This window comes from Ursus americanus, chromosome 7 (assembly GCF_024610735.1).
Source record: "Ursus americanus isolate L20-20 chromosome 7, mUrsAme1.1.p, whole genome shotgun sequence".
Taxonomy (NCBI): Eukaryota; Metazoa; Chordata; class Mammalia; order Carnivora; family Ursidae; genus Ursus; species Ursus americanus.
The window spans coordinates 12,388,761-12,408,267 of record NC_142133.1 but is presented as its reverse complement, the minus strand read 5'-3'; the positions used below and the strand labels follow the sequence as shown (position 1 = coordinate 12,408,267).

The 19,507-nt window shown below is 53.6% G+C and overlaps 1 protein-coding gene across 3 annotated transcripts; it reads left to right on the top strand.

Annotated features, from left to right (window-relative positions):
- The first annotated feature begins 1,629 nt into the window (after positions 1–1,629).
- CNNM3 (cyclin and CBS domain divalent metal cation transport mediator 3) lies at positions 1,630–18,528 on the top strand. Of its 3 annotated transcripts, XR_015725138.1 has the most exons (9): positions 1,632–3,032; positions 9,654–9,797; positions 10,798–10,947; positions 11,314–11,483; positions 11,685–11,781; positions 12,085–12,218; positions 12,658–12,796; positions 15,422–15,521; positions 16,071–18,528. XR_015725138.1 is itself a non-coding variant. In XM_087863342.1 (8 exons), exons 1-8 carry the CDS (start codon positions 1,676–1,678, stop codon positions 14,942–14,944), a joined length of 2,427 nt encoding a protein of 808 aa, XP_087719468.1. In that variant the 5' UTR covers positions 1,630–1,675; the 3' UTR covers positions 14,945–15,406. The 3 variants fall into 3 exon arrangements, 2 of the variants coding, with proteins under 2 accessions (XP_087719468.1, XP_087719469.1); XM_087863342.1 differs by lacking the exons at positions 15,422–15,521; positions 16,071–18,528 and adding an exon at positions 14,709–15,406 and having other exon boundaries at positions 1,630–3,032; XM_087863343.1 differs by lacking the exon at positions 15,422–15,521.
- Positions 18,529–19,507: the final 979 nt, after the last annotated feature.

The window sequence follows — 19,507 nt, the reverse complement described above, 5'->3', positions numbered from 1 at the left end:
CCATTTGTGTTTCCAAGTGCAATCCAATTGTCCTACCCAAAGATTTTCTCCAAAAAACGAATTATCAGTTGTTTTCCAAGGGCACCTAAGACCAGATCCATAAGGAGTTTTTCCTGTTTTTGCTCTGGAACTGTTCTTTGCTAATTAATAATTTTTCAGGCACATAACTTTCAAGTATGTCGTCCATTCTATTTCAATGTCAGCATTTTACCTGGACTTGGAGATGGAAGTGTGAACTAAAGGGGCTGAATCCATAGTTTTTTTTTCTTCAAAGGAGGCATGCTGATCAGTGGAAAGGCTCAGAAGTGTCATTATTGCTTCTGCTGGTGGCTTATTCTGTAATCTGCAGTAACGCATATAGCACCCTCTAGATAAAAACTGAAAACATGGAGATTTGGTTGGCCTACTCACAGCGCTGAATTTACAATGTTGAAGAGACATTCTTAGCATCCTTTGAAGAGTTTTTCCACAAAGTATTTTTTCTTTTGGTCATTTGCCATGGATTTGCTCATTTTTGCACATTGCCTTCCACACATTTTACTTAATTGTGGCCACAGTGCCTATACTTTTTATTACTTTCATGACCTAGCAAATGTATTTCCATAGATGCCTTATGAAGATTTTAAAAGACATGTATACGAGCACCCTTATCAAAAGTCTACTTTTGTTAGGTAATTTGAAAATACATAAAAATGTAAAGAAAATACAAAAACAATCTGGATCCCTGTAGAAAAGCCTTGTTCAGTTTGTCTATTTCCTTCCAATCATATAGAGATCGTACACAATGGGTGAAAAACATTCCATCCTGTCAAGGAACCATATTGTCTTCTAAAATAACTCTCTAGTAAGGATCCTCTTGAGTAGTTCTTGTCGTTCCCGAGGAAATGGTTTCCCAAGGATTATCTGCTAGAAGTGGAGTGACCAGGTCACGGTAATTTCTGACAGAGCTGCCCTCTGCTAACGTGGCTGGGATGGTGACCAGGGTATTAGGCAGGTCGTGTTGAAATCCATCCATGCGAAGTCATCCTTCACTTTTTCTCCTGTGAAAGCAGCTATGAGGGTCCAATGAGGTGGTGATTTCGTGTGTTTACATAATTACCATCGTTCTCCCTGGCAGGAATGCATATTCCTTGAAGGCTAAGGGCTGTGTCTGACGTCCCCAGACCTATAGCACGGTCAGGCGCAATCTTCAAGAAACTTGAGCTTCCCAACGTTCGGTCACCGTTCTTTTGGCTCTCCTTGTCCCTAGGCCAGTGGTTCACGGGGCCCTTCCCTAAGAAACGGTACGTCTGCCACACACTTGAAATCTCTGCCTGCAAGCCGCACCGCTCCGCGCCCTGAGTCAGGGACTTCCCGGAGCACAAGTGCGGCCTCCGGGTGCGCCGGCACGGCCTGTGGGAACTGGACGCCCGGCTCGCCGCTCCGCGCGTCCAGGCGCTGGCCACTTCTCGCCCTGGGAGTCACGGCCGAGCCCCGCGGAGCCGAGAGCCCCACGCCCCCGGCCCGCCCCGGGATCGCGCCGCCGCTTGTTTACTCCCCGGCGCAGCCTAGTCCGACCCTGGGGCCCGCCCTCGTCCGCCGCCTATTGGCGGAGGAGGCGCCAAGGCTAGCGACGATTGGTCCGGGGGAGGCGGAGGGGTAGGCTGCGCGGGAGGCCGAGAGGGGGCAGCAGGCGATGGCGGCGGCGGCGGCGGCGGGTCGTCTAGGCTGGTTGCTCGCCGCGCTGTGCCTGGGCAACGCCGCCGCAGAGGCGGCGTCGGGCCCGCGAGTGTTGGGCGTCTGTCTGGAGGAGGACGGAGCTGCGGACGCGGGGTGGGAGCGCGGAGGAGAGGTGCGGGCGGCACCGGAGGCTACCTTCCGTCTGCGCCTCTTCGGCTCCGGCTTAGCCAACAGCTCTTGGTCCTGGGTGGCCCCCGAGGGGGCGGGCTGCCCCGAGGGCGGGCCGACCGCGGCGCCCGAGGAGGCGGCGGCCCCCACGGGCGAGTGGCGCGCACTGCTGCGCCTGCGCGCCGAGGCCGCGCGCCCGCACTCGGCGCTGCTGGCGGTGCGCGGGGATCCCGGCGGCTCGGCGGCCCAGGAGGCTGCGGCCCCCGCGGGCGAGTGGAGCGCGTTGTTGCGCCTGCGCGCGGAGGCCGTGCGCCCGCATTCGGCGCTGTTGGCGGTGCGCGTGGAGCCAGGCGGCGCGGCAGCGGAGGAGGCGGCGCCGCCCTGGGCGCTGGGCCTGGGGGCGGCGGGGCTGCTGGCGCTGGCGGCGCTGGCGCGGGGCCTGCAGCTGAGCGCGCTGGCGCTGGCGCCCGCCGAGGTGCAGGTGCTGCGCGAGAGCGGCTCGGAGGCCGAGCGTGCGGCGGCGCGGCGCCTAGAGCCCGCGCGGCGCTGGGCGGGCTGCGCCCTGGGCGCGCTGTTGCTACTGGCCAGCCTGGCGCAGGCGGCGCTGGCGGTGCTGCTGTACCGTGCAGCCGGACAGCGCGCCGTGCCCGCCGTGCTGGGCAGCGCCGGGCTCGTGTTCCTGGTGGGCGAAGTGGTGCCGGCCGCCGTGAGCGGGCGCTGGGCGTTGGCGCTGGCGCCGCGCGCGCTGCTCCTCAGCCGCCTGGCTGTGCTGCTGACCCTGCCGGTGGCGCTGCCCGTGGGCCAGTTGCTGGAGCTGGCGGCGCGGCCTGGAAGGCTCCGCGAGCGCGTGCTGGAGCTGGCCCGCGGCGGCGGCGACCCCTACAGCGATCTCAGCAAGGGCGTGCTGCGCTGCCGGACGGTGGAGGACGTACTCACGCCACTCGAGGACTGCTTCATGCTGGACGCCAGCGCCGTGCTGGACTTCGGCGTCCTGGCCAGCATCATGCAGAGCGGCCACACGCGCATCCCAGTGTACGAGGAGGAGCGGTCCAACATCGTGGACATGCTCTACCTCAAGGACTTGGCCTTCGTGGATCCGGAAGACTGCACGCCGCTCAGCACCATCACCCGCTTCTACAACCATCCGCTCCACTTCGTCTTCAACGACACCAAGCTGGACGCTGTCCTGGAGGAGTTCAAACGAGGTAACGTCGGGACATCGGGGAGGGGACACGAACGCCAGCGCTCTCCGCTGGAAAAAAGGTGGGGATTTATGGAAGCCTCGAGGAAAGGGCCCTATCCTTACGGAGGTCCCTCCGAATGCCCTTTTAGATGATGGCCTCACAGTTATGTGATCTTTTGAAATATTTAAAGGCTGTGTCTTTCAGAGCGCTGTAGAAAGCAAAATCCCCCTTTTCCTGGTAGGCCCGATTGACTCTAACCCACCAGCTTTTTCTTTTAAGGTAATTTTTATGGGCTTTGGCTTTGTAACAGGTCTAAATTCTTAAATGGAAACTAAAAGAACATAGAAAAGAGGATAGTCTCCAGACACCTGGAGGTTTTCACCTGCACACATAACATCAGGTTAGCTGGGCCTGTGACGTTTCAAGGGATTATTAAGGTCTTTCATGGGCTGCTGCCTTGCTGATAACAGAAGAAGGAATGATACCTGATTTTCTGCAGGTGTGGAAGACACTTCCACTTTGATTTCATCAGCTGCAACTTTATGGATGCTGAGTTAGTCTTCCCTTTCTTTCTTTCTTTTTTTTTTTTTCTTTTAACTTCCTCTTTTCTAACACTGACTAAGGTGTGGCAGGGTGTCCCTTAACTCCACAGTTCACCCTCTCCTTTCACCTTGGTTATCTGAGCAACTCTAAAAATGGAGACCCAGCCTCCAAGTGTGAAGGTGTGGGTTCCTCTTGCAGTCCTTTTCATTGTCAGGCTTGGGTATGCTCCCCAGAGCTTGGCTGCCCCTTATCTGCCAGCCCGGCTTCTCACCCCTGAACTCCTGCAGGATGAGCATAGGGGACACCCCGGGACTCTGGCTGGGCTTGACCCAAAAGGCAGCATAACGTGAGGCTGGAAGAGAGCGGAGCCCCTGATCTTCCTGGCAGCTGTGAAGGCTCCTGGCCCCAGGCCGCAGGGGTGTTGAGTAATCAGTCATGGTTTGGGTGTTGAAAAGTTAGGCAGTTACTGGCCTTACTGCACCTGAGGATTGGGTGAGAGGCTTTGCTGTGTGGCTCTGACTGCTCTGCTAGAGTGTTAGCTCTTAGCTGTTTCCCCCAGAAGGTGACTGTGCAGCCCCTCTCTGGGAAGGGGAGCCTGGGGTGGGGGCCAGACCTCTGCTGGTGAGTACTCCATCTGGGCCCCTGTAGCTTTACAGGCAGTGTGAGGTTCTTGTGGCGCGGTGGCCACCACCCCCGGCCCTGGAGTGCCCGAGGAGGGTTCCGTCCTGCCCCTGCCACCTCCCTGCTTGAGACCCTGGGAAGGCTGGACTTGCTCTCCGGGGCGCTGACTTTGAGCACTGACGGGTACGGAGACCAGTGGGTAGCAGGTCCAGCAAAGAAATGGTGGTAGCTGTACACAGGTGTTCAGCGGCGGACCTGGAGAGGAGATCCAGGAGGGTTTTGGGAGGTGGAATTGAGAGGGCTTTGTGGTTAGCTGAGGAGGCTTTGTGGGGCGAGAGAGAGGAGCCAAGGGTGAAGCCTGGGTTTCTGGCTTGGGGGTGGTGTTGCCCTTCCTTGAGGCGGAGCACCTACAGAGAAGGGAGGTCATCCTGGTGGCGGGGGTGACACAGGTGAGTTTGTTCTGGGCCCCAGAGGCGGACTCTACCAGTTGATGAGAAACACGAGTTTAAGACCTAAGCAGGAAGTAAAGATCTGGTTGTTGGTAAAGAAGTGGCCCCTCAAGCCACAGGTGTGGCGCAGAAAGCTGAAACACCTGAGGGCACAAGCGTGTAAGGGGTGGAGGGTAGCAGAGGAGAGCTGCTAGGAGGAGACCCAGAAGTTCAGAATGCCCTAGAAGAGACCACTTACCAAGGGAAGGCGAATGATCAGGAGAGGCCAGCATCATGTCATTTGGATTCAACAGCCAGGATACCCTTGATCTTTGCAAGAGCAGATTTGGTGCTCCCCCAGCGTGGGGTGATGGGGGAGTGAATGAGACGTGACAGCCGAAGTAGATGGGCCTCCCATGAGGTATGACTGCAGAGCGGAAGCCAGAGAGCAGTGGCTGGGAGAGGACTGGCAGGGGAGGGGGCCTTATGCTCTTCGGTTTAAGATGGTAAGTTGAGTGGCTTTGGGTTTAAATGTTGCCGGAGCCGGTCGGGAGAGAAGGCCCATGGTCTAGGCTGCTCCTGTTCTGGGAGGGTGGGTGGCCTTGGAGCAGCTCTGGGGAACCCGGAGGTTGGATGGGGAGCTCCTCAGTCATCCTCACCTCCCTCCACCCCTGACAAGTGAGGGCCATTCTCAGGGGCAAATTGGCTTCGTCTTTCCTCTGACATCCTGGAGCCTTTCTCTGCTAATCTTTGCAGTGCACTCCTTTGGCAGGTATATGTTTTTCCTCATTAAAATCCTTTTTAGCTTAACCCCTTTCTTCATTCTGCTTATGAACAAAGGGCATATTGCAGCCTTTATGGCACCTGAGGTTTTAGAAATCAGTTCCCTTCCCGTGTCTCTGCCAAGTGTGTGAGGTGGTGGTGCCCTCTGAATTTCCTGAAGCTGAGTCCTTGGCATCTTGGCAGCTGCCATGCTAGGCCCCGTTCCTTTCATCTCTTCAAAGCACTGTCTGTTTTGGAACTTTATAGTCTGGGAGAGGCACCTTCTCTGGTGAGGTGCTCCTTAGTTAGTGTGCAGACTTGAGATGATCCCGAATATTTTGGGCAAACATTACCAGGAAGAGAGTGTGTTCTGGAGCTGTAATAAATAATGTGTATTTTCTTTAAAGCTTTTAATCCCGACGTCTTTGTCAACCCCCCCAATGAGAATATTCAAGGACATTCAACCAAAGGAGGAATTAGGATGCATGAGCTTTTCAGAATCTCTGCTTTAAACCAACCGAGTTCTGGTTCATTGTCAGAAGACGAAGGATTCCCCACGATTCTGAAAAGAGTCAGACCTGCTGTGGGGAATGTTAGCCTAGCACTTTTCTCCTAGGACATATTCTGACAGTTGCTTTACAAAATAAAGGGGGGTTGGCGCCTGGGGGGCTCAGTCGGTGAAGCATCTCCTTTGGATCAGGTCATGATCTTGGGGTCCTGGGATGGAGCCTTGCATCAGGCTCCTTGCTCAGCGGGGACTCTGCTTTTCCTGTCTCTCTGCCCCTCCCCCTGCTTGTGCGCACGTGCTCTCTCACATAAATAAATAACTCTAAAAAAAAATAAAAGGAAGGCAGAGGAATTTAAACTCCATCTGCATTTTTACAAATATCCTAGAAATTAGGCATATGGAAGAGTTCTCTAGCATCTGTATAATTTACGAGTGCATTCGAGCCTGCTAACTAAAACTCCGTAGAGCCTTTTCAGGGCTTTCTGGTCGATGCTGGTAAGATGCGCCATCTGCCCCTTCCCTGAGGCTCTGAGCTCAGGGAGAGCCTGGAGGCACCTGTCCTGGGGCCCGTTAGTGTTTCCACTCAGCCAGCCAGGGGCCTGTGCATTTTCAGAGCATTTTATCCTATCAGATCAGTTAACTTTAATCCCTCCAGCTGCCCGTTCTCTGTGTACCCCTGTTGCTTTTTCTTAGTTGCCGTCTGAACCCCTCAGACATTCTGTCTTGAGATGAAATCACGTGGCCACTGTGTCGGGGGACCTTCCAGGGGCTCTGCTTTCGTCTGTTTGTCGTGCAGTCATCCTATGTGGCAGGTCACTGAGAAACTTGTCTCCCAGGAGTTGGAAAGTAAGGGAGAAGTTAGCCTATTCTAGGCGTAACCTACCAAGGGGGCTGGCATTCTGGAACAATGGAGCCGAAATGGGTTCTCTCTGCTCTTAGATGGCCATCTAGAACCTGGGCTTTGGTTCCCAGAATCTGACCAAAATTGTGTGTCCAGTGTCGACTTCCTCATCTGGTCTAACAGATTAGTATCACGTGAGGGGGCCGACTTGGATCTCATAGAAATGATTCCTGTCTGCTGGTGGGAGCCATTCCCAGCACAGATACCCAGAGGTGGGAAGCTTCTGGAAATGGTGCTGTTCCTCATTCAGTACTTCTGTCTCAGCAGGAATGAGCAGGTAGTTCTCGGGGACCCCTGGCCTTTTTCTCCTGGAAAGGGGGAAGACAGTGTCGTCATTTCTGCCTTTAATTTTAGACAAAATTTAAAGATGTTGGGATCAAGGATGTTGGAGCATCCTGGAGAACAATACTTTTCTTTAGAAGGGCCCCTGTGCTAGACAGTGCCTTGCCCAGTGTAACTCACCCGGAGGGGAGGGTCTCCTAAGATTTGGTCTATTCCTCTCCAGTGAAAGTGAGTTGAATATGATGGTTAAGAGAATGGATTCAGGGGCACCTGGGTGGCTTAGTCAGTTAAGCATCTACCTTCGGCTCAGGTCATGATCCCAGCGTCCTGGGATTGAGTCCTGCATCGGGCTCCCTGCTCAGCGGGGAGTCTGCTTCTCCCTCTCGCCTTGCTCCCCCCTGCTCATGGTCTCTCCCTCTCTGTCAAATAAATAAATAAAATCTTAAAAAACAAAAACAAAAAACCAGTTTCAGGAGCCAGCTGCCTGGGTTCAAGTGTCAGTTTTGCTCTTGGGTGAGTCACTGAAGCTCTCTTAGCCTCAGTTTTCTCTGCAGACTGTAAATGGAAATAATACTCTGTTCCCAGTAACTTAGGAAATGAATGGAGCACTTAGTGGCCAGCACTCAGCACCACATGCCGCATTTCTTCAGTCACAGGGGCATTGTTTTCTGTATGTCAGCATGTCCGCGATCAGGATGTGTCTCACAGTTGATGGCATCTTCGATTTGATGAAATACAGTAAATGTGTTCTTTTTCTTTTCTATAGCCTCATTCCCTCTTTTTTTTTTTTTTAATTTTATTTTTAAGTCATCCTCACACCCAGCGTGGGGGCCCGAACTCATGACCCTGAGATCAAGAGTTGCACGCTCCACCGACTGAGCCAGCCAGGCGCCCCTGCCTCATTCCTTTCTTGATCATTTGGCCAGTGGTCCATTAATAATAATAGCTTTTGGTTGACTGGACCTTTTCACTTTATCTAAATTTGGAGCAGAGGTCTTCCTGCACCTGATGCTGGGGGGTGGGGCGTGGATGCTGAAAGAATGAGGCAGAGCGTGCCAGACAGACTTGGAGAGAATGTGCTTTTGAACTCCAGTCACTACACTGTAACTAAACCCAAGGTGTGTAAACCCAAGGTATGATTGACCCAAAGAAGTGATGTTGGCTTTCCGCTTTACCAGAAGATTCTTGAAGCAAATACTCTGGATCCAGGCTTGCTTTTACACAAAACTTTTTTCACTAGTAATGAAGGGCATGGCTGAGATGAGTTTCTCCGAGTTCATATCCTAGACCTGCGCAACCCCGGCCATGCCCACATGTGGTTGAAAGGCAGCTGGGCTGAACTGAGATGTGCTGGAAGTGCCTAACACACACCAGACTTCAAAGACAGTACAAAAAAGGAAAATGGGTTTTAATTTGTAAAAATTTTAAATTAATTTTTTTAAGGTTTTTAATCTCTTACATCCAACATGGGGCTCGAACTTAACAGCCCCAAGATCAAGAGTCACATGCTCTACCAACTGAGCCAGCCAGGTGCCCCTGTTTTATTAATATTTTTAATTTTTTTGGATTCTATTTGAGAGAGAGAGTGTGCTGGGGGTGGGTAGAGGAGAGGGAGAGAGAATCTCAAGCAGACTCCACCCTGAGTGCGGAGCCTGATGTGGGGCTTGATCTTGTGACCCTAAGATCATGAACTGAGTTGAAATCAAGAATTGGACGCTTAACCGACTGAGCCACCCAGGTGCCCCTGTTTTAATATTTTTATATTGATTGCAGGTTAAAGTAATACTGAGGGCTATAGTGGGTTCATTACAGTATGTTACCAATTAATTTCACTTGTGTCTTTTTTTTTTTTTTTTTAACGTGGCTACTCAGAAATGTAAAATTACATATATAGTTTGCATTCTGTTTCTTTAGGACAGGTGTAAAGTTTCATAGATGAAAAGCGGAGTCAATTCTTGAAGTTTTCTCAACATTCCCCAGCACTCTGAGCCTTGGGCTTTGTTCAGCCTTCCGTTTCTTTATCAGACAAACAGATAGGAAGCCCACCTAAAGGAGGGGAAGGTGAATGGTTCCAGGCTGCTGCCCTTCCTCCCGCACAGTCTGGGCTCTGATTGGCCACTCACCATTTATCATCTTCCCCCTGGATGACTTGCATAGACCTTGACTTCTGGAAATAAAGGACAGCTTTCAGAATTGGGGAAACTTGCCCAAGAGAGTCCCTGGGTGGCCCCTCTGCGTCCCCCATTTAGACTATCCCCGGGGAGCCCATGCTTCGGGAGTCGGGGCCCTTGTGCGTGCAGCTGTGCTGCGTCTGTTCTGGTCTAAACCATGTTCCTGTAGCCCCGAGGCTGACTCCGCTCTGCCCCTGCCTGGGTGGCCGTGTGCCTGAGATTTAGGGTCCTCATGTATAAAGGGAGGCTCCTCCTCACGAGCGTGTTGAGAGTCTTAGGTAAGAACTTGGGAAGGGTCTCACTGGGGCCCGGTACCTTGTGGGAACAGAGATGTCAGCTCCTGTCACTCTGGTGAGCTTGAACCAGGCAGGACTAGGCAAAATGGGAGGCCCCGGCCAGCTGTAATCTGAGTGTCCCCTCCCCCAGGGAAGTCGCACCTGGCCATCGTGCAGAAGGTGAACAACGAGGGTGAAGGTGACCCCTTCTACGAGGTGCTGGGCCTGGTCACGCTGGAGGACGTCATTGAGGAGATCATCAAGTCTGAGATCCTGGACGAGTCTGAGGACTACCGTGAGTCTTGACTCCTGGCAGCGTTCCATCTCAGCTGGTCCTTCAAGCCTGCTGAGATTCGTGGCGTGCCTCGGAGGACAGCGGGTCTCTGCGTTGCTGAAACAAGGCTGCATCTCCAGTCAGAGCTGTTACCTAGCCGGGCCTGTGAGGGGGCCACACCTGTGCCTGGAAGCGGAGCCGCTGCGGCCCTGCGGGGCCTTTGCAGCCACCGTATCTGCCTGGGGCTCTGGCTGCCTCTGGTCTCCCCGGCACAGATGGGGGCTCTGCCCTTTATGGGCCTTTCCCAGGCTCCCCGTCTTCCTTGGCCCTTTGGCTTTCTCATGTTCTTTTCTACATTCCAGAAGCCTCTCCTCAATCCCATTCTTTACTGCTGATAGGTTCTTTCCAAAACAGAAGATCCTGGGGCCTGCGACGATGTCTTAGAGGTGTCGGCCTCTTAGGAGGATGGCCGAGGTCTGCAGGGCAGGCACAGCCCGTACTTGAGGGCTGGGGCCTCACATGCACACCTGGGACACTGAGCCCCCCACCTCTGTTTGCTATCAAGTGAATTGCTTTGCCCACACGTCTGTCCCCAAAATGCAGCCTTTTTAGCTCGGTTTCTCAGACTGCCGTAGGCCTGGGGACGTCAGGTTAGCTGCGGCTCTGTGGCACCTGTCATCTGCAGAGACGTGCTTTCTGATGAGGGGTCTCTTAATGACCGATGACGCCTCTTGCTGTCCTGTCAGTATTCCACCTTCCCCACTCCGAGGAGAGGAGCAGTCCCTTTCCATGCTGCCTCAGGGCAGAGCTGGAATGCGCGCCTGTCCCCTCTGTCCTGAGTAGCAGGTTTACTCCGTGCTGGAGTGGCCGCCCGGCCCCAGCAAGGCAGCAGTGCCAAGGGCGTATCTCAGGGGCTCTGTTGCTCCCCCCCCCGAACCCCCAGGCCTTGCCAACGTGCCTTGGTTTGGTCGTACTGATGGGAGGGCTGCTGTTGTCTCAGTGGGCCTTCTCCCCATCCCAGGGGATGCCACGGCGAGGAAGAAGCCTGCTCCTCTGAGTGCCCCTCTCCGGCGGAAAGAGGAATTCTCCCTGTTCAAGGTGTCTGACGATGAATATAAAGTGAAAATCTCACCTCAGCTGCTCTTGGCCACCCAGCGCTTCCTGTCCCGAGGTGAGGGGAGCGGTGGGCCTTTTCTTTGCTCTCTTGCTCACCGTGCAGTGAGCAGGAGGACGCCAGGGCGGACACTGAGTGCCCTCATTCCCAGTGAGGGGGAGAGTATCCGGAGGACTTCTCTGCTTCTCTCCAGCCCCGGCAGCATCTCGGGGCACCTGAGGGGCGGCTCCTCCCTGCCAGGTGGCCGAGCGCTGAAGCCGGGCTGGCACCACCTCCGGCGAGCCACGGCAGGCGGGTGTGTGGCCTGCCGGTTCTCTCGTGTTGGGGAGGTGCCCTGGCTCGGGGGGCAGCAGGAGTCGGGTGTGGTTGTGCAGGCCGCTCTGGGCCCGGTGGACACTGTCCCTTTTTCCCACCACGGGGCAGAGGTGGATGTGTTCAGCCCCCTGCGCATCTCCGAGAAGGTCCTGCTGCACCTGCTGAAGCATCCCAGCGTCAACCAGGAAGTGAGGTTTGACGAGAGCGACCGCCTGGCTGCACACCATTACCTGTACCAGCGCAGCCAGCCGGTGGACTATTTCGTTCTCATCCTGCAGGTAACTGGGAGCCCAGCCTGGAGCCTCCCACTTGCTCAGAAAGTAGGGAAGGGTCAGAGAGGGCGCATCATCCACGCCCACAGCCCCTGAACAGTGGGGGTTGGTGCTTTCTCCTTGTGCTCTCTCCTGGCAGGAAAGGTAATCTGTCCACATCTGTTTCTCTCCCTGCCCCTCCTTCCTCCCTTTCCCTACACCTCCCAGGGCAGGGTTGAGGTGGAGATCGGGAAAGAGGGCCTGAAGTTCGAGAACGGGGCCTTCACCTACTACGGCGTGTCTGCCTTGACAGCACCGTCCTCGGGTGAGCTGCAGCCCCTCCTGGAGGGCAGGGCTGGGCTTGGCTGCCGGGCTGGGGCTCCCCGGGGCCCAGGGTTCTGGGCTGGCTTTTGTCCTCTCTGGGCTGTCGAAGGAAGGGGCAGCGTTTCTTTGGGCCTCATCCCTGTTGCTCGCTCCTACCCCGGCCAAGCCTCTCCCAGGAGGAAGTGTGCTTTTGGTCCTTCTCTGTTTGTAGCCATGTTCCCTCTCCAGAGTGATCTGTGGGGTGGATCTCCGGGGCGGTGCAGTTGTCCCCACCAGAGACACCACTGACTGTTCCTTCTGATAGGTCACCAGTCCCCGGTGTCTTCGCTCCAGTCCATCCGCCACGACCTGCAGCCCGAGCCAGCCGATGGCGCCCGCTGGTCTGCGTACTGTCCTGACTACACCGTGAGGGCCCTCTCTGACCTGCAGCTCATTAAGGTGACTGTCGGGGCTGCTTATTGGTGCTGTTAGCCAGCTTTGTGTTCCCAAGGGGCTAAACCAGCCAGCCTCAAGTTTGTATGGGTTAAGAGTAAGTTCTGCTTGAGTCTCTCTCAGACTTCCCGGAGCAAGACGCGTTACTTGCTCTGAAGGACAGACAGCCTTGGCTCCTGGAGGCCCCTCTGACTGCTGGCAGTCTAGTCCTGTCATTGGGGCTGTGCACCCACTTTCCTTTTGAGATCTTAAAGACACTGCTTGATCGTTCTTTTCTGCTCTTAGCTGGCTTAAAGTCTTCATTTTTCTTGGTCCTGCTGAGCATGACGCTGTCACCTGGTTCTGGTGCTTGTGGGCAGAAGGGAGACGTGTGAGCTGCTTGGACCTCACTTTCTCCGTCCAGCTTCACAGTTGCCCGTGCCTGGGAATGCTTTCTGTCCTGCAGGTCACGCGGCTGCAGTACCTCAACGCACTCCTGGCTACTCGAGCCCAGAACCTGCCACAGTCCCCGGAGAACGCAGACCTCCAGGTCATCCCAGGCAGCCAGACCAGGCTCCTCGGTGACAAGACAGCCACGGCAGCAGGTGAGCCCGGCAGGGCCGCATCCCCCGGTGTGGCGGCCCAGAGGGCGCGCGTGTCCTGTGCTGGTCCTTGCTGCTCCCACACACACTCTCTGTGCCCTCACTCCGCCTTGCGTTCCTCTTCCGTTGTCCCCTCTTCTGCCCATCCTTTCCTTTTTCTCTTTTCACCGTTCTAAATAGCTCCGATGGCACCGCGCTACAGACCAGCTGACACTGAAAGTACGTTCAGTCAGCATTTTCTCTGGAGAACCTGCGAGGATGGGTTGACTTAATTAGAGAGTAGTTGCTAAATGGGAGTAAGATCCAGTTCAGACACTCTTGGTCAGTTAGGATTAGGGTGAGGTTACCAGTGGGCCCGGCTCAGAGGGTGGTCGGCTGGTGGACGCCATCCCAGAAGCTGAGAAGGGCACCTGTTGAGATGTTTGGTCAAGTCAAGCTAATATTTAAGGCATGCCCTTCACATCTAGGGTTCCACTGTGAGCCAGAAGATCACGTTGGAAGACATGGACTTTGCGATGTGGGATGGGGTGTGGGCTAGCAAACCCTGCGTTGCAGAGTGTAAGGAGGGAAAAGAAAAAGGAGCCTGTGGAGAGTGGGCTTTGGGTAGGAGTGCTAAAAAGTTAGAGAACTTTCTTGTCCTTATTACTCAGGAAGGTACTTTTATTCCGATTGAGCTCCTAAATTGGGGTCAGAGATACACTCGAGGGCTGGGTGGTCTTGGGGGAGTGGGCCTGGCTTCCAGAGAGGCCTGTGGAAGGAACTGCAGGCTGTCGGCTGCCCTGGGCACTCTGAAGTGGGGACCCCGAGCTCTCTGGAACACTGGCTCCCTGGCTGTGTGCTAGGAGCTTTGCTCATCCTCACTCACCTAAGGAAACGTCTCCATTTTCAGGGGTGGTGGTTGTTAGGCCCGTTTTACAGATGAAGAACCCAAAGCAGTGAGAGACTAGGCGCTCTGGCTTACAGCCTGTGCGTGCCCCTGGGCCCTGGGCTTTGGTGTCTCACAGGGAACAGCTCTGGTTACTTAGACCTACACTTGAGAACATGAGCGCGGTTTCATGATGGATGCTTCCTGAGAGGTGACGGGCAGGTGCGGGGGACAGGAAGCCTCGCCCCGTGCCCGAGCGCTCCATCTCTGTGCGTTGGTAGAAGGGCCCCAGCTCGAGGCGTGCTGCTGCAACCCGGGATCCGGGCCTTTTCGCGCCTTTCTCGGGAATGTGTACTGAGAAGGTGGTGTCCTACCTTTCAGGGCTGGTCACCGTTCTGTGTTTACCTGCTGTCACATTCTGTTCTTTCGTGAGATGCCACTCATTCACGCCAGCACGTTAGACTTGAGCCTCAAAAGCCCGTATGTTTATGTTTTTTCAAAATGGGTGCATTTGATTTTCGGTTTTTCAATGTGAACCTTCTCTGGCGTCATCTGCTTACTCAGATGCTTGTGTTCTAGTCAGGGTATAGACTTAAATCTAAGAACGATGTTTTTTTCTTCATTTCATCTGTTACTATACATGCAGGGTTTTTAAAGCCCTTTTTTGGCTTTATTGGGCAGCCCTCTGAGGACACAGGTATCCCCTGAAAGTTCGCTTCGCGCCATGTTGCTTTTACCAAAGATTTATGTTCGTGCCCGTTTTCACTAACTGAAAGAACTCCAGAGAGGAGATTTGCTCACGAAACAGTAATTGTTTCTTCGCGTTCTGCCGTGCTGACTTACAGAAGATTTCATGGGAACGCTCTACTTTGGGGAAGCGGGGAAACCGTGAGCCGCAGTGGCTCCGCGTGTCCTTTTCCTTCTGGGACGGCTGACCCGCTCTGCACAGGGGCAGCGTCGTAGCCAGTGAGGTTTGTCCGAGGCGCCATCACGCTGACCGTAGCGTGTTACCATCCCTGGTCTGTTGCCATGATGTTGGTTTTCCCCCAGATGTGGCCGGACGTCTGTTCCCAGTGAGGCGCGCCTGCTGTCTTCCTGCTCCCTGCCTCAGCCCCGAGGTCTTGCTGTGGCTCATCTCTGTTGGGTGGCCCTTCACTGCCCCCCAAGAGAGCTGCGTGTCGCTGCACACGTGGGGATGTCACCAGGGACCTTGCTTAAATAGTGCAGACCAGAACCATCCCCCGATTGACTCTGGCACGAGATTCGATGGCAGAGAAGCGCCTTGATTGAGGTGCTTGGAAGATTTCTAACTGCCTGCAGCAGGGATCGGCAGACTGGCCAGCTGCTGGGGCCGGTAAAGCCCTATCGGACCCTGCCCGTTTGTTTGTGGATCGTATGTGGCTGCCTTCGGCTGCGACAGGGGAGCTGAGTCGTTGCCACGGGGACTGTGACCTGCAAACCTAAAAATATTGGCCCTTTACAGAAAGTTTCCTGACCCCTGGCCTGTCATGTCAGACTCGGGGTAAACTCCCGCACAGTGGCCATTCCCAGAGCTGATTTCCAGGGGAGAGTCCGCTCCAGACACCGCACTTCCTGCTCCCTCTGGTTCTGAGCCGCGGGCCTCGGGGGGGCACACTCCCCCCCGGCCCCCCCACCCCCGCCCATCCCCCAGCCTGCCCGTGGGGTTGCCCAAGCCGAGCGGCCCTGCCGGCGCAGCTGCACAGCTGGTCTCCTCTTGTCTCTCTCCCCTCTGCTCTCTCTAGCCTTCCCCGTAGACCTTTCCCTCTTTGGCACATTTGGAAACTGCAGTTGATAATTGACTGTGGACTAGTGAGCATTTTTTGTTTTCAGAAAACACCCAAGGTAAATATCTTCCCTTTCACTTTCTCTTTGCTTTCCTTCCCCAGCCCTCTAGCTGCCAGGAGGAGCCCTGGACACTGCTGCCCCCAGACAGAGAGGTGTTTCTCCGGGGGTGGGTGGTGAGGGGGCCCTTCCTGTCCTTCATTGCTACTTTCCATTTCATGTTTCTGGAAGACGGGCGGGCTCATAAAATAACCTGCTTATGGTGGAAACTAAACCTTGCTTCCAGCGCGGGGGCTTTCGTGTCCAGGGCAGGCTCCTCTCGCCCAGTTTTATGGCCTTGGCCTCCTGTGAGCAGAAACCACCGGCCCTGCTTTCCTGTCTCTCAGTGATGCAGCCCTCCTCCCAGTGGTTTTCTCTTGGGAGGTGGAGTTTAGCCTGACCATTGTCCTGACTGCTCACTGCCGGCTCTGCCTTGACACTGAGGTGTCTTGGGGCTTCTCTGCTTTGCCAGCCCCTTCCTGTCCTAAGAGAATTATGATACTTGGTTTTGATGGGACCTGCTTCCTTCCCTTGCTTTGATAGTAATTCTCCTTTCCCTCTCTCCTCTAGGGCCCAACCACAGCAGACCTGGCCTCCCAGCGGAGGAGAGCCCTGGGCGGAACCCAGGGGTTTAATTGCTTGCCAGGCAGCCCCAGGTCTGGGGAATGGACAAGCACGTGGGGAACTGGAGAGCCGAGGAGTAGCGTCCTGTCAGCCTGTCCCCATCTCCTCCAGGCCACGTTTTAGATGGCCCTTATAGATGTGGGTCCTGGGCTGTCCTCAGAACCAGACCTCAGTGCCAGGAGCCTTCAGCAGGCCGTTACCCTCCTTTCGGAAATGGGGGTCAGTTGGGGCACAGCCCTCCAGGCCTGCTTCTGAAGGGAATGAAAAGGACACTGTCATCTCCGGTCCCCAGGACCCAGCCTTCTCCCTGTGACGACAGTGCAGTGTATTTATACCTCTTTGGGCCAAGCCATGATGTGAGTGCACGATTACTGCCTTTACGGGGCTGTGACCTGTACTCGCTTCGCTTTCAATTTGCAACCTTCTGCTGCCGGCAGCACTTTCTGAGCAAACCAGGAGCACTGGTTTTGGCTGGGGGTTCACATCCTTGGCCACAGTGAACTATTTGGCTTCCCTTACAATGCCATGTTTCAGAGCACACGTCCCAGCCTGTCCCATGTGCTGAACCTTGAAGCTCGATGACCCCCCCCCCCCCCGCCCCAGTATGTCCCACTGTCCTGCTCCCTCCTGTGGAGGTTGCTTCTCTGAGCCCTGCGCTCAGAGCCCTGAGCGAGCAAGCTGGCCCCCGGTGGCACTGCGGAGGCCTCCTCCTGCCTCCCTGCCTGTCTTGCTTAGTTGCCACTAACAGTATTGTCACTTCTGTGTTTGAAGAACAGAGGTCATACATGGGAGGAAGGGGTGTGCTGCCCCTAATCCCTTCTTGGTTGCTGGATCCCAGGGAGAGGAACCAGCCATTAGACCTTCTTCTAGGCCTCCGTGGAGAGCTGGATGGCTGGCATTTGCACGGAGAGCACCAAGGGAGGGAAGGGTTGGTAATGGAGCAGGTAGGCCCTCATCCCCTTTCTTTAAAAAAAACCAAAACACACAAAAAAACAAAAACACCAGTTTTTCTTGTATCTCTGAAACATTTCACCTCTTTGCTTTTTTGCTCTTCTCAGCTATGGGGTTTTAGAGAATGGGGAACAAGAAGGCATTTATGTTTTTCTTCTGGTTTGCCCATATTGACCTTCTACAGTTCTTCAACTGTGTAGAAACTGGGGCGTCACAGAGATGCAGGATTGCAGATTGGATAGGGAGGGAGGAGGATTTCTGGAACCTTTTTCAAAGGAATTTGGGTCCCTTATCTGGGACCGGTGGGAATGAAGGCCAAAGAACAATGGCATGCTCACTTAGAAACTTCCCAAGGAACTCTAAGAGCAAACCCAGGTGGGAAACATACTTTACAATCATCTCTCTCCAGAACAGTGGTTCTTAACCTTGGCTGCATGTTAGAATCCCTGGCAAATTGAAAAATACTGATACCTGGGGCCCTGTCTTCCAGGGAGCCTGATTTAATTGATCTGGGCATCAGGATTTTATTTTTTGAAACAGTTTTAATTAAAAAAAAAATATATTCCCCCCCCCCCCCCCCCCCGCAAAGTAAGGTCCACACCCAACATGGGGCTTGACCTCCCAACCCTGAGGTCAAGAGTCGTGTGCTCTACTGAGCCAGCCAGGAGCCTCTGAAACAATTTTAGAGTCACAGAAGGATTCCATATACCCTTCACCCAGCGTCCCCTAATGTTAAACATGTTACATAACCTGGTACATCTATCAGAACTAAAAAAATTAACATTGGCACAAACCTGTTAACTAAATTACAGACTTTATTTGGATCTCACCAGTTTTTCCAGTAATGTCCTTTTTCTGTTGCAGGATCCGATCCAGGATACCAAGTTTCATTTAGAGTTATTGCTTGCTTTTTTCTAACTTTTTATTTTGAAACAATTACAGAATCGTAGGAAGTTGCAGGCTAGAGGGACCCTTCACCCAGTTTTCCTCAGCGGTTGCTCTCACACAGAACACAGTATCAGAACCGCAAAGCTGACACTGGCACCATGCGGGTGGTAGTTCTGTCCTCCTAGGTAGATTTGTGTAGCTGCCACGGCCCTCTTGACGAAGAGCTGTGCCGCCACCACAAGGACCTCCCTCGGAGCGCCGCATTAGAGCCACAGACACCCCCCCCCTCCCCCGGGCTTCCATCCCTAGTCCCTGGCAACCACTAATTTGTCATTTCAAGAATGTTCTGTAAGTGGGGTCATACAATATGTGACCATTTGGGACTGGCTTTTTTCGCTCAGCAGAATATTCCAGAGATGCGTCCAGGTTGTTGCGTGTGTCAATAGTTCATTCCTTTTGATTGCTGCGTAGTATTCCTCGATAGACTCACTGTCCCGTTGAAGGACATCTGGGTGGTTTCTGGTTTTTGGCTGTTCCAATAAAGCTGCTATGAACATTCCTTACAGGTTTTTGTGTTAACGTGGGTTTTCTGAGGTAAAGGTCCAGTAATACAATTGCTAAGTTGTGTGGCCGCTGTGTAGTTTGTTTTTGAAAGAAACTGCCACGTGCCTGTGGAGTAGCTGTACGGTTTTACGCGCCCCCCCCCGCCCCCAGCGACGTGTGAGTGATCCAGTTTCTCTAAATCCTCACCAGCATTTGGTGGTGTCACCATTTTTTATTTTTAGCCATTCTGGAAGGTGTGTAGAGAGATCTTGTGGTTTCCCGTTGTATTAGCACAATGGCTAGTGTGTATCTTTTCATGTGCTGCTTTTGTGGGAGATCTGTGGTTTTCTGCCCATTTCTAGTTGGATTGTTTGGTCTTTCCTTTTGTTTTGAGAGTTCTTTCTATATTCTGAATACTAGTCCTTCGTTGGGTTTTTGGTTTGCAAACATTTTCTCCCAGTCTCTAGCTTATTTTTTCATTCTCTTAATAAAGGATCCTTTATAGAGCAAAGTTGTTAATTTTAATGAAGTCCAGTTTACCAGTTTTCTTTTATGGATTGTGCTTTTGGTATCATGTCTAAGAATTCTTTACCTTGTCCTAGATCCCAAAGATTATCTCCTAGGTGTTTTTCCTAAAATTTTTATAGTTTTATGCTTTATCTGTGTGATCCATTTTGAGTTTTTGTATAAGATTTAGGTCTTTGGTTTTGGTTTTGGGGTGGTTGGGGTTTTTTTGCCTATAGATGTCCAGTTGCTCCAGTACCATTTGTTGAAAAGGCTTTCTATTGAATTTTTTACACCTTTGTCAAAAATCAGCTGGGCATATTTGTGTCTATTTCTGGGTTGTCTGTTCCATTGATCTGTATCTGCCCCTCCATCAATACCACATTGTCTTGATTACTATAGCTTTATTTTTTTTCAGATTTTGAGAGACTGAGTGAGGGTGGGGGGGAGCAGAGGGAGGAGAAGCAGACTCCCCCATGAGCAGGGCGCCTGATGGA

Excerpts from the sequence above, each read along its gene's own strand:
- CNNM3 (XM_087863342.1), top strand. The coding sequence starts at position 1,676 with ATGGCGGCGGCGGCGGCGGCGGGTCGTCTAGGCTGGTTGCTCGCCGCG. Across the intron at positions 12,219-12,657 it reads CTGACCTGCAGCTCATTAAG|GTCACGCGGCTGCAGTACCT; the intron begins GTGACTGTCGGG and ends TCTGTCCTGCAG. Across the intron at positions 12,797-14,708 it reads CAAGACAGCCACGGCAGCAG|ATGTGGCCGGACGTCTGTTC; the intron begins GTGAGCCCGGCA and ends GTTTTCCCCCAG.